The sequence below is a fragment of the Nuphar pumila genome, chromosome 12 (genome assembly GCF_984573655.1).
Source record: "Nuphar pumila chromosome 12, dmNupPumi1.hap1.1, whole genome shotgun sequence".
In the NCBI taxonomy this organism is placed as follows: Eukaryota; Viridiplantae; Streptophyta; class Magnoliopsida; order Nymphaeales; family Nymphaeaceae; genus Nuphar; species Nuphar pumila.
Window position 1 is genome coordinate 25,514,172 of NC_143260.1, and position 11,855 is coordinate 25,526,026.

The following is an 11,855-nucleotide window of genomic DNA, read 5'->3' on the forward strand; positions in this document are numbered from 1 at the left end:
ATGTAATTTGTATATGTAAATATACCTTTAGAAACATTCATGCCGTATCCTTCGTAGCTGTAATAGAACGATAAAATATGAGTGATATTTGTGACATAGGATTGAAACTCCATAAACTTCTCCAAGTCCACTCCCTCTGTCTACAGGCAACATGACAAGGAACTTGATATTTGGGTTCTACTCTCATCACTCTAACCATAAGTATCTGATTTACAAATGACAAAGTAGGCGCACCTGAGCCTAGCAAAACATGTGAAAAAAAGCAAATAAAACCAACAATGTTAAATGTGATGTAACACAACCTTTGAAGACTTGGAGCAACTAATAATGGACAAATTATGTCCATCAAAGGTGGTGGTGTTAAACACAGTTTTTAAACAAACTTAATTCTATGTAAACATGACCAGTCAAGATCAGATTTTTCCATCATGATGTCCTTTATGTCATGAAAAATAAAGAATCCAAGACTCATGTTTGGGGTGTTTCATTACATTTAGTAAGCAGTGCCAACAGCTTCAAAGCTTTAAAGCAGTTGTCCAGGTACCCTGAACACTAGGATGCTTTGTGACATGCCTGGTCTTCAACTTGATCACCTTCCTTCCCAATGCATTCCTTAGACTAGAAGCATGCAGCAATATATCTTCAGGAGTCATATTCTTAACACATATAACGCGCTGGTTTTTGTTTTCTGCATGAATTGAAAATCAAATGATAATAAAAAAGTGTATTCCCATTGTTGATTCAAAATTTCAGATTAATTTAGAAATATGAGTCATTGCATTAGTCTCCCCTGTTTCTCCAAAAAGAAAAGGAAAAGCTATATATTTGGAAAAAGGAAGCATTCAAAATCTTACTGAACAAGCCCTTCAAATGTGGATGTTGACCACGAATCAGCTCAGTAACTACTTCTAGCTGAGGGTTCTTTTCTTTGAATGCTGGCAAATCGGATTCCATGAATGCCCTGAAACCTCAAAATATCACTTTCATGGACAATTGCTTGTATACATCATTATTCAATATTCAATTACAGAAATTTCAAACGACAATTAAATGTGCTACAGAGTAATACGATGAACCTTCATAATAGGCCAGTTACAATCATATAGAAAAGAATGAAATAATAACCAAGTCAATATTTCAGGAGACAGGTAGATAATACCCTATGGTATATGGTTACTGTTAGAGTGACTTAAATCATCTTCTAGGTGTTTGGATGCAGTGGCTTACTTAGAAATGGCAAATAACAGGAAGATTTCATTAAGAAAACCCTATAATCTCACTTTTCCGGATAAACATGCCATTAGTTTGTTTGATACTTTTATCAAGTCAAAACTATGTATCCAAAGAAAATAAGCCCTGCCAGATATCCAATGCCACGAGTTATTGAAGTTTTGACTCCCAAGATCTCCACACTTCTGCTAATTCCACAACTGCCATGATCTTGTGCAACTGGCAGCATGACAAAATGAAAGTTGACTTATGGTTTCTAGTGTGGGCGATTTTATCAATAGGATTTATCTAATTGGACATATAGAAAATTCAATGTACAGTTAATTTCAAGTCTTCATGCAGTGTAGAGCTTATGACATTCCATACAACTCATGACATATTCTACAACAATCCAAACACGCCAAGAAGGCAAATGTGCATGCATCAAATCCAAAGAGCTGATTCAATAACTTGGTTGTTGAACCAACTCAAATAACATAGTTGTACAAGAGAAACAAGTTACTTTTAAATTTCCCAAGAAAATATGGTTCCATCATTACATGATACTAGGGTCTTGGCTAAACTTCTCACAAAATTCCAATAACAGAACATATTATCACTATCCATTCGGAGGCCCTCTACATGAAGACTCCACCAGGACATGTGACTACTAATTTGCTCCTCATAACAAATGCAGACAAGCATCAGTGACAAAAATGTTTTGGAAATAAAGAACCAAACTAATGATATCAAATGATGCACCAAGTTGTCATCTAGCTTAAATAATCATGTAGTCAACTCACCCTTTAACTCCAAAGAAGGTCGAATCACAATCTTGTCGAGTGACTTCTCAAATGAAATGCGTCTTAAACACTTTCTGTATCTTGTTCAATCCTTGTGTTTTCAAAATGAAATCAACCTAATCAGGTAGACCAGTAGGCTATTCAAAGTTTCAACTGATCCTAGAATAGGTGACAGTGTTCTACCAAGCCTCGACACCTTGATCACCAGGCCCTTATGCTCAAGTGCTTTGTTAGATGTCAAATCTTACAACTGAGTTGACCAATTCATCAATGACTGACAAGAGCCTAGTCACTTCTATATCCAAAGCTCGATGCCACTACAAACATCCAAATCTAGGTTAAGCCACCCTCATCCTAAAGAAATGCATCTTTGATTTTGTGAGTTCGACTTCACTTAAGGTTGACAGACCCAATTCATAAGCGAGGTCCGAAAGGGAAAATCATTGAGAATTATACACCATAAAACCTGGATATGCAAAAAATTGGAGACCATGGGCATGTTTGCTCCATGATTATGAAGGTACAAGATTATTAATCTCTCTCTCTCTCTCTCTCTCTCTCTCTCTCTCTCTCTCTCAAACCATTTGTCCATGACCATCCATCCATAAATGCAAGGAACTTTGGAGAGAGTGTGTGGCACAAATATCGGTCATTTTTAGAAAAAGCTCTCAATTTTATCTCAAGATTTTCAAAAACCAACTTAATCCCAAGAAAAATGACATTTTACAAATATCACGTACTTTGAAAATATCATGCTTTATCGTGATAGTAATTGCATTATTAATGTGATATTTATACTTTTATTGTTTTCTTATATTTATATGTATTTGATAAATTTATAAACTCTATGTCTACCGATATATATATATATATAATTTTCTCGTGAGATAAAAATTTTCATTTATTGCTAGATTTTCTTTTTGCCGAGAAAATCCAGATAACGAAAGTTGCGAGTCTTGCGATTATAGTGTGTGGCATTCCTTAACTCTTCTCACGTTCATGACATGCATGTTGGAAAACGTAGAGAAACACAAGCTCTACCACACATATACACACAAGAGATACTAAACTCAAATACCTCAATGCATTAACAAAAGAGCACAAGGAAATAACAAGCAAAAAAAAAACTCACACAACACTCAAAAGAACACACAAATGACACACCTTCAACACTCATGTCTAATGGCTTTTTATAGGCTCACAGTCACAGCCATTAAGGCACACCACTAACCCATTAATATTACTCAGTTTTTAATTTCAACAGTTACACACTCTAAGGCACATACGTTTTAACTGATATGACTTTTCAACTCCTCACATGACTTGTCCTCTTAAAGAGGACGTTACAATAACATTAAATATTATCATAAGTTATTAACTCTCATCCACGAATCTCATCACTCCCCTTTGATGCAAAACTGAAGACACCAAGTGAATCTCTGAACTTGATGAACTTTGGAGGTGAAAGCACTTTGGTGAGACCATCAGCTACTTGATCATTTGTAGAACAGTGTTTCAACACAATTATATCTTCAGCAGCAACATTTCGAATGAAATGATAGCAGAGATCGATGTGCTTGGTTCTACAATGAAAAACTGGATTTTTTGTCATTGCTATTATAGCCATATTGTCGCAATAAATTTTTGTTGCAAAAACTTGAGATTGTTGCACATCTTCTAAAATCCTTCTCATCCATATAGCTTGACAAGTTGTTGCAGAAGCTGTAACATATTCAGCTTCGGATGATGATAACGTTGTGAAAGACTATTTTTTGAAGCTCCATGATATAGCACCTGAACCCAGATTGAAAAAATACTTGCTTGTGCTTTTCTTGTCATCTACAAAACCAACCCAGTCACTGTCAGTAAAACCAACCAAGTTAAAATTAGGAACTGATTTATACCAGATTCTATAGTTGTTGCACGAATGTAGTGAAGAATATGCTTGGCTGATCCAAGATGATGCTTCGAAGAATCATGCATAAATCTTAAGACCAAGCTAACAGGAAACATGATATATGGACGGGATAGAGTTAAATACATTAACCCACTACCAATGCTTATGGACAATCTTGGATCTATACGAGTTGTTCTTGTCATTTGTGTTTATTGAAGTAGAACTCTCCTTGCAATTTGACATATTGTGCCTTTTAAGAAGATCAAGTGCATATTTCTCTTGAGAAATAAAAATACCATCAACTGTCTGATAAATTTAAAGTCCAAGAAAGTAATGCAAGAGCCCCAAATCAATCATGTCAAAGTTTTGCATCATATTGTTCTTGAATTTTTCAACTAGAAGATTTGAAGAACTAGGATATATATATATATAATATCGTTGACATAAACATAAACAATGAGAACATCATTACCTTCCACTTTGACATATAATGTAGGCTCATTTTTACTTCAATGAAAATCATTTTGTTGAAAATATAAGTCAAGCCTCTCATACCTTTCACTTGATGAAAATCATTTTGTTGAAAATATGAGTCAAGCCTCTCATACCATGCTCTTGGAGCCTGCTTAAGACCATATAGCACTTTCTTCAACTTATAAACTTTATCCTCTTTTTCATCAACAACAAATCCTTGTGGTTGCTCAACATACACATCTTTTTCTAAAAAACCAATTAAAAAGGCTGACTTGACATCAAATTGAAAAACTTGCCATTTCATCTGAACTGCTAATGCCAATACAAATCTAATGGATTCAATTCGAGCAACAGGAGAAAAAGTTTCAAATAAATCTATACTAGATTTTTGTGCATACCCCTTTACAACTAACCTCGCTTTGAATTTGTTCACACTTCCATCAGAGTTGCACTTCACCTTGTAGACCCACTTCACACCTATTGCATCTTTTTCAGGTGGCAAGTCTACAAGCTCCCATGTGTTATTCTTCTCAATAGCTGCAATCTCTTCTCTCATAGATTCTTCTCACTCTTCTTTTTCACTAGCCTCTTCATAACATGTAGGCTCTGCAGCCATAAGAGCAAAATTGCATGATTCATAAATTTGACGTAAGAATACCTTCTGAGGAGGAGTGTTGTCAGGTTCATTCAAATCACTGGATGATGTCCTTCGAGCTGAAGAGGAAGGAGATGAAAACCCAGGGAATGACATATTCTCATTTGATGGAGTAAACTTGGTTTCATCCTCCAAAAATGTTAAATGTTGACATGATTCTCCTTTCCAATCCCAACAACTATTTTCATCAAAAACAACATATCTTCAAGTAATCAACTTTTTAGAAATAGGATTAAACAACCAATAACCCTTTGTTTCATTATTGTACCCAACAAATATGTCTTTTCACTTTTCTTATCCATCTTGACATGATCATCAGAATGAATCAAAGCATAAGCAACAGAACCAAAGATTCTCAAAAAGCTTACATCAGGTTTCCACTTCCACCAAGCTTCATATGGGGTCTTGTTATGCACTACCTTAGTTGGCAATATGTTTAGAAGATGTACTGACGTCGCCATTGCTTTAACCCAAAAATCATTGGAGAGTCTCTTCTCACTTAGCATACTTCGAGCCATTTCTACAATGGTTCAATTTTTTTGCTCGGCGACACCATTCTGTTTTGATGTTTTTCTTACAGCCAATTACCTGTGAATACCACTTTGCTTGCAAAAAGCACCAAACTCATTAGATAAAAATTCTTCTCCTCTATCAGTGTGGAAAGTTTTTATAACATGCCCACTTTCTTTTTCAACAAGGGCTTTAAATTCCTGAAATTTTTCAAACACCTATGATTTTTTAACAAGAAAGAACACCCAACTCATATGAGAAAAGTCATCAGTAAATAATAAAAAATATTTACTTTTGTTCAAAGATGGAGTTTGTACCAGTCCACATATGTTAGCATGAACCAGTTCAAAAGGCTTTTTGGTTCTCCAAGCTTTTCCAATAGGAAACAACCGTTTATGCTACTTACCATAAACACAACTTTCACACACGTCATTAACAGAAATAATAGATGGCAAACCACATACCATCCATATTTGACTTAACAACTTCAAACCATTGAATTACAAATGACCATAAAGTAGATGACACAACCAAGAGTCATTCTTTACATTAGCAGCAAAAAGACACTCATCAAGATGTGAGATATCAAGAGAGAACATCTTGTTGTCAGCCATGTGAATCTTAATATGTGGAACATTATATTTTCTACTTCTAATTTCACACATATTATCCTGAAATATTATTGAATAACCTTTTTTGAATCAAGTGACCCACACTAAGCAAGTTACGAGCTAAGCCACCTGATTTAGTCTTAACTGCTATTGTACCTTTGCCTTAAATTTTTACATGCTTGTCATTTCCAAGCCTAACTTGCAACTTTACTGATTCATCCATGTGGCAGAATAAATATTGTTTGCCTGTCATGTGGTTACTACATCCACTATCTAGAAACCACACATTACCAGTACTTTCATTTGGATTTAAGCAAGTGAGAAATAACTTACCTTCATCTTGGTTTTCTTCGACAAAGTTTGTCTTTTGCTTTGCTTTATCCAAACAGCATGGCTCAGTATGACCCATCTTTTTACAAAACATGCATTGTTTTCCCTTGTGACTTTCTTTTTGTTCTCCTTTCTCACCACTTTCTGATTTCTGTTGGATGGTGTAGGATCTTCCTCGTCCTCAACCACGACCATGATAGCTAGCTCTTCTTCTACCTCTGCCTGCAAAATTCTGATCAGAGAAATTTTCACCAATTTTCTCTTTATCATTAATCTCCACCTTAGACTAAAATGCACGCTCAATATTCTTGTCAACCATTCTATTTATTCTTACTTCATGAGTCATCAAAGAACTCATTAGTTCATTAAGAGAGTAAGTTGACAAGTCCTTAGATTCCTCGATAGCAGTGACAATATGATTAAATTTTAAAGGTACAGCAACAACTACGCCTTCATCCCAAAACAATTGGGGTCGGCAATATGAACCAACAAAGAAAATCATTCTGGGTCTTCCACATGAATCCTTCTCCTCCATTCATTTCTATCCAATGCCATGTCCTCGGTGAGGTTCAAAGCATTCATTAATAATAATCAAATTTTAAAGGTAAACTCCTTAAAACATTTTCGACAATCTTTTGATTAGCAATGTTCTCTCCAAAAGATCGCATTTGATTAATAATAATAGAAATTCAAGAGAATAAATCTTGTACAAATTCACTGCCTTTCATAAACAATGTCTCAAATTCCCTACGTAAAGTTTGGAGTTTCACAGTGGTTACCTTCTTGTCATCACGAAATTTTTGCCTTAATATGTCTCATGCTTCTTTTGCTTTTATGGCATTGGCAATTCGAGAAAAAATAGAATTTGTAACTGCTTATTGCCTTGGAGTCCCTTTTACGAATCTCCTTTGCATATGTTGGTTTCTCCCCTACTTTAGAAATCTTTGTTCCTATAGAAGCAGTCTCTACTAGATCCCAAAGACCTTGTGAGATGAAGAATGTTTGAATTTTTATACTCCAAAATTCATAATTTTTGTCACTAAAAATAGGAACCAGAGATTGTGAGAGGTTGAGTGTGTTCATACCATTCGACAACATGAACCACAAAACGCTTACCTCTCTACACCACTTGAAGATCTTTTGCTTTAACTACGGCCTTCACCACCACAGTGCTACGCCCAACTTCACTGTAACGAGGCACTGATACCACAAATGTTGAAAAACGGAGAGAAACACAAGCTCTACCACACGTATACACACAAGAGATACTAAACTCAAATACCTCAATGCATTAACAAAAGAGCACAAGGAAATAACAAGAAGCAAAAAAAACTCACACAACACAAAAGAAGAACACACAAATGACACACCTTCAACACTCACGTTTAATGCCTTTTTATAGGCTCACAACCATTAAGACACACCACTAACCCACCAACTCATTAATACCACTAAGTTTTTAATTTCAATAGTTACACACTCTAACACATACTTATATGACTTTTCAACTCCTCACACGACTTGTCCTCTTAAAGAGGATGTTACAACAACATTATTATTACTCTCATCCACGAATCTCATCGGTGCACTCTTCTCATGGGTGTCCCGCAGGCATACTGACAGTTGATTGGTAGCTACGAAATGGATGGACAAAATAGAAATATATATATATATATATATATATATATATATATATATAGAGAGAGAGAGAGAGAGAGATCTATTGGAACAATATTCTCACTGAGTAGATATATGTCAGGGGAATCAGTAATGTGTAAAAAGAAGTTGGTACAAGAAGTTGTATACACACTTCTTGATAATGGGATCTAGAGGCAACCATGAGGGACTGTCACAATAAACAAGTCATATTCAGATGTAATTGATGACAAAGAGAGAAGATTTCATAGTGACTAGCTCCAGCAACACTAACTTATGTAACTACAAAGAAAAAGAATATCGGATAAAAATCCAGCATAGTGATCAAACATGTCCATGATGCAAGCAATGATAGAAAAAAGAAACAAAAAAAATATGTATCGTTTAATGGCATGAATAGATTTCAGTCAGTACACAGGCCACTAAAGCATCAACTAAAAAAAGAAGCAAATATAGATTTGTTTAGACAGCTGCTAATTACTAATTACATCTGAACCTTCAGACAATTTAGTAGTTCTTTCATCACTACGAATTTAAGATTTAGTTACAACATGAAAGTCAAATTTCTCTATTTCTATCATATTTTAAAAGTCAGTTTAAACACGGTAGTAATCTTATGCTGTATCTAATACAAGCTATCATCCATAGCAGTGCACAAAATGCATAAAAACATGGACAAACCTCCAAAAAGTACACTTACTACCTTCATCTGTTAGAATTGGCCTCAACTTCAAGACTCTTTTTTGGCAGTGAAACTGGATCGTTACCTAAATCTCCTTGGTCTCACTTTCATCTTGGTATATGTATATATACCCAGACATGATTTATGAGACACCCAAAAATCAAACACTCAAACACTTAAGCGCCTGGTCAGTTTGCTATTCCAAGAGGTCGAATCAAGTTGCGCACAGACATGAGTTACCTTCCTCCTTCCATATCCAGCTTCTGAGTCAATAAGACCTGTGTATGATGAGAAAAGGCTTTATCACCTTCTTATGGAAAGGGGCTAGGATAGATAGGTATTCACCCAGAATATCTGTTTAGTGATGCTACTCAATTGACTTGAAAGAATAATGAATAAGATGACTGAACAACCTAAACCTTGGACTTTTCTCCGCACGTGGTGGAAACTAGTGTCTAACACAGACAGTGGACGGTGTATCTCATTACAATTATGATGTCTGAACCATGGCTCGACTTCCAGTAACTAAGAACAGAATCTCTGCCATTCAACATGGTGCTTTTCAAACCAAACAGCATGGTATCATATCAATTTGACTCAGCATCCAATGAGTGGAATATCACTACCAGGAAATGCCTTCCACATGATGACTTCGCAGGATGGAATTCAATTACATGGTCATTTTCAGAAAACTGCCACCAAATGTAAAATATGGGGCCCACTCAAACTGCAGTTATACGAAAAAAGTCTTGTGTAAAGTTTTGAGGATCAGGCTGCCCGTAGTTTATGGGGAAAGTTATTTGAGGGATGGGATCCTCTCCTTCAGCCTGACTTCTAGTCAGACTGATGATTTGGGGCAGAGTAGCTTACAAATGAAACTCTTGAAAGCTGACAAATTGCAAATGGCCAGCCAATATGCTCTTCACTATGAAGTGTGGCCCCATTAAAGACATCATCATCATCTTCTCTCATTAGTACACTATTTAAGTTGACCTAGCCAGAAGAGGATAATCTAGATGGTGCAGTAACAGACTTCAGATCCCTTAAAGCAAAGAAATTCCCAAAAACAGGCAGGAAAAGGGTAATCTGGAAATGGGTAGTAAGCCTGGAGGTATTCATGGTTGGAGAGGAATAACTTGTATGTTTCATTAAAAGGTCAGCGTTAACAATTCATGCTAAAACCCAAAACGAACTCATAAATTCACAAATGTAGCATGGCCAGATCAATAAGACGGAATGATTCTATGCAGGTTTACTGCCACTGGAATCTTATAGTTGGATTTACCGCCACCTTATAGAATTCTACCTTTCCAAGTAAAAAAAAATAGGATGGGGTCAAAAAAAATGTAGTTTCAGTAGATATCAAATATGCAGAAAAAAGCACTCTCTATATTATTTATCATTCAGAATGGAAGATGGAAAAGGGGAGAATACAAGGGACAGTGGAAAATAAATCGAGTAACAAATAGAAAGAAGAGTTCTTGAAAAAATTTGGAAGAGAAGTACAGAAGGGGGAAAAAACAATCTTATGAGCACTTAGCTTGAAGCCACCACAACAAGAACAACAATAACACCAACAACAGAAACAAGCAACAATTCGCATCACCACCACCACAAAAAAATGGTCTATGGCCAAGAAAAAATGATCAGTGTGAGAATCGGCACAAAAGATAGGATATTCTTGGGAAAAGCTGCTGCCTGACAACAAAACAAAGAGAGAGGATGGAAACCCTAATTTTCACTGACACTGGTTAAAGGGTTTTGCTTTTCTTGTTGCTCTTTAACACGTTTTCTTCTGTTTAACCATGCATTTTCAGGTTATCGCTAAAACCATCGAATCTCTGTCCAAAGGGGAAAAAAAAAGTGAAATAAGCCTCTAACAAGCAGGCCCAATGTCCTAAGCAATAGATGGTCAACTTGTTGGATCGAGCAGGTAATCAAGTTGAACAGGATAAGCCTCTAACAAGCCTGCCCAATATCCTAAGCAATAGATGGTCAACTTGTTGGATCGAGCAGGTGATCATGTTGAACAGGATAAGCCTCAGCAGAACGTCTGAGTTGTCAAACCATTATTCTGGGTGATCAATGTTCATAAGCAGAACACTTATTATTAGAACAACAAGATACATCCCAAAGGCCAAATTGCACCCACAAAACCATGGAGAGAAAGAACACGGAGCGCCTTATATATAGCCAAACAAAAACGTCTAGAACACGAAATGCGCACCTTATTCCTCGACTGCTTCCGCCCCAATCGCAGTAGCTCACAACCAGCTTCTTAAGCTGCCACACCCCTCTCAACGCCATCCGACCACTTCAACTTGTATTGCTGAAACAGAAAAAATAAACATCTTTCAGTTGAAGATATTTATCTCATACAGGCAAACGCACACAGATTTCTACTTCAAACGGAGATTTGAGAAGAAGTTTCACGGACGGCACTTTTAGAAGGCGAAATCGATTTCCTTAATACTCGGGAACCCAAAAAAAAATCAGAATATGATCAAACTTTCAGCAATCATATAAAGTACAGAATAGTCACGAACCACACAACTACCAGAATCGTTCCTCCTCCTTTGTTCTTCTTGGTTGATGAGATTCACAAAGGAAATGAAGAAGACGGCGTGAGTGGTGAGGAGCAGAGCGCCCAACAGGACGCACTTGATATCGCGGTGGGGAGGCGTATCTGGATCGGATAGACGTTTCCAGATCCGATCTACTCTAATATTCACGTCCCGGACCCGGATCTTGGTCCGACAAGATTTGGCTGGACTGTAGGGGTGTCAAAACGAACGGAGCATCTCGTGACTCGGCTCGCTCGTTACAAACTTGTTCGGGATCGGTTCGTATAGCTGGCGAGCCGAGCCACGAGCAGCTCGTTTAGCTTAAGCGAGTCGAGCCATATCACAGGGTGTTCAGCTCGGCTCAGCTCAGAAGTTCGTATAGATAAAAACATATATTTTTATCTATAATATATATTTCGAATGTAATATAGAAAAAAATAATTCATAATATAAAGGTAAAGAGA

General features: G+C 36.5%; 1 protein-coding gene across 2 annotated transcripts; it reads right to left on the minus strand.

Annotated features, from left to right (window-relative positions):
* Window positions 1–370: 370 nt before the first annotated feature.
* On the minus strand, window positions 371–11,463 carry LOC149820371 (mitochondrial ribosomal protein L51/S25/CI-B8 family protein). Of its 2 annotated transcripts, none has more exons than XM_089983255.1 (4): window positions 11,374–11,463; window positions 11,055–11,156; window positions 855–961; window positions 371–688 (listed from the first exon to the last, which is right to left on the minus strand). In XM_089983255.1, exons 2-4 carry the CDS (start codon window positions 11,132–11,134, stop codon window positions 516–518), a joined length of 360 nt encoding a protein of 119 aa, XP_089839381.1. In that variant the 5' UTR covers window positions 11,135–11,156; window positions 11,374–11,463; the 3' UTR covers window positions 371–515. The 2 variants fall into 2 exon arrangements, with proteins under 2 accessions (XP_089839381.1, XP_089839382.1); XM_089983256.1 differs by having other exon boundaries at window positions 11,385–11,427.
* Between the last annotated feature and the right edge of the window lie 392 nt (window positions 11,464–11,855).

What these genes read in the sequence shown, in the direction of transcription:
- LOC149820371 (XM_089983255.1), bottom strand. Translation starts at nt 11,134, where the DNA reads ATGGCGTTGAGAGGGGTGTGGCAGCTTAAGAAGCTGGTTGTGAGCTAC. An exon ending in GGAAGCAGTCGAGGAATAAG is followed by an intron (nt 962 to 11,054) that starts GTGCGCATTTCG and finishes TTGAGGTTTCAG; the next exon opens with GGCATTCATGGAATCCGATT. An exon ending in ACATTTGAAGGGCTTGTTCA is followed by an intron (nt 689 to 854) that starts GTAAGATTTTGA and finishes CAATTCATGCAG; the next exon opens with AAAACAAAAACCAGCGCGTT.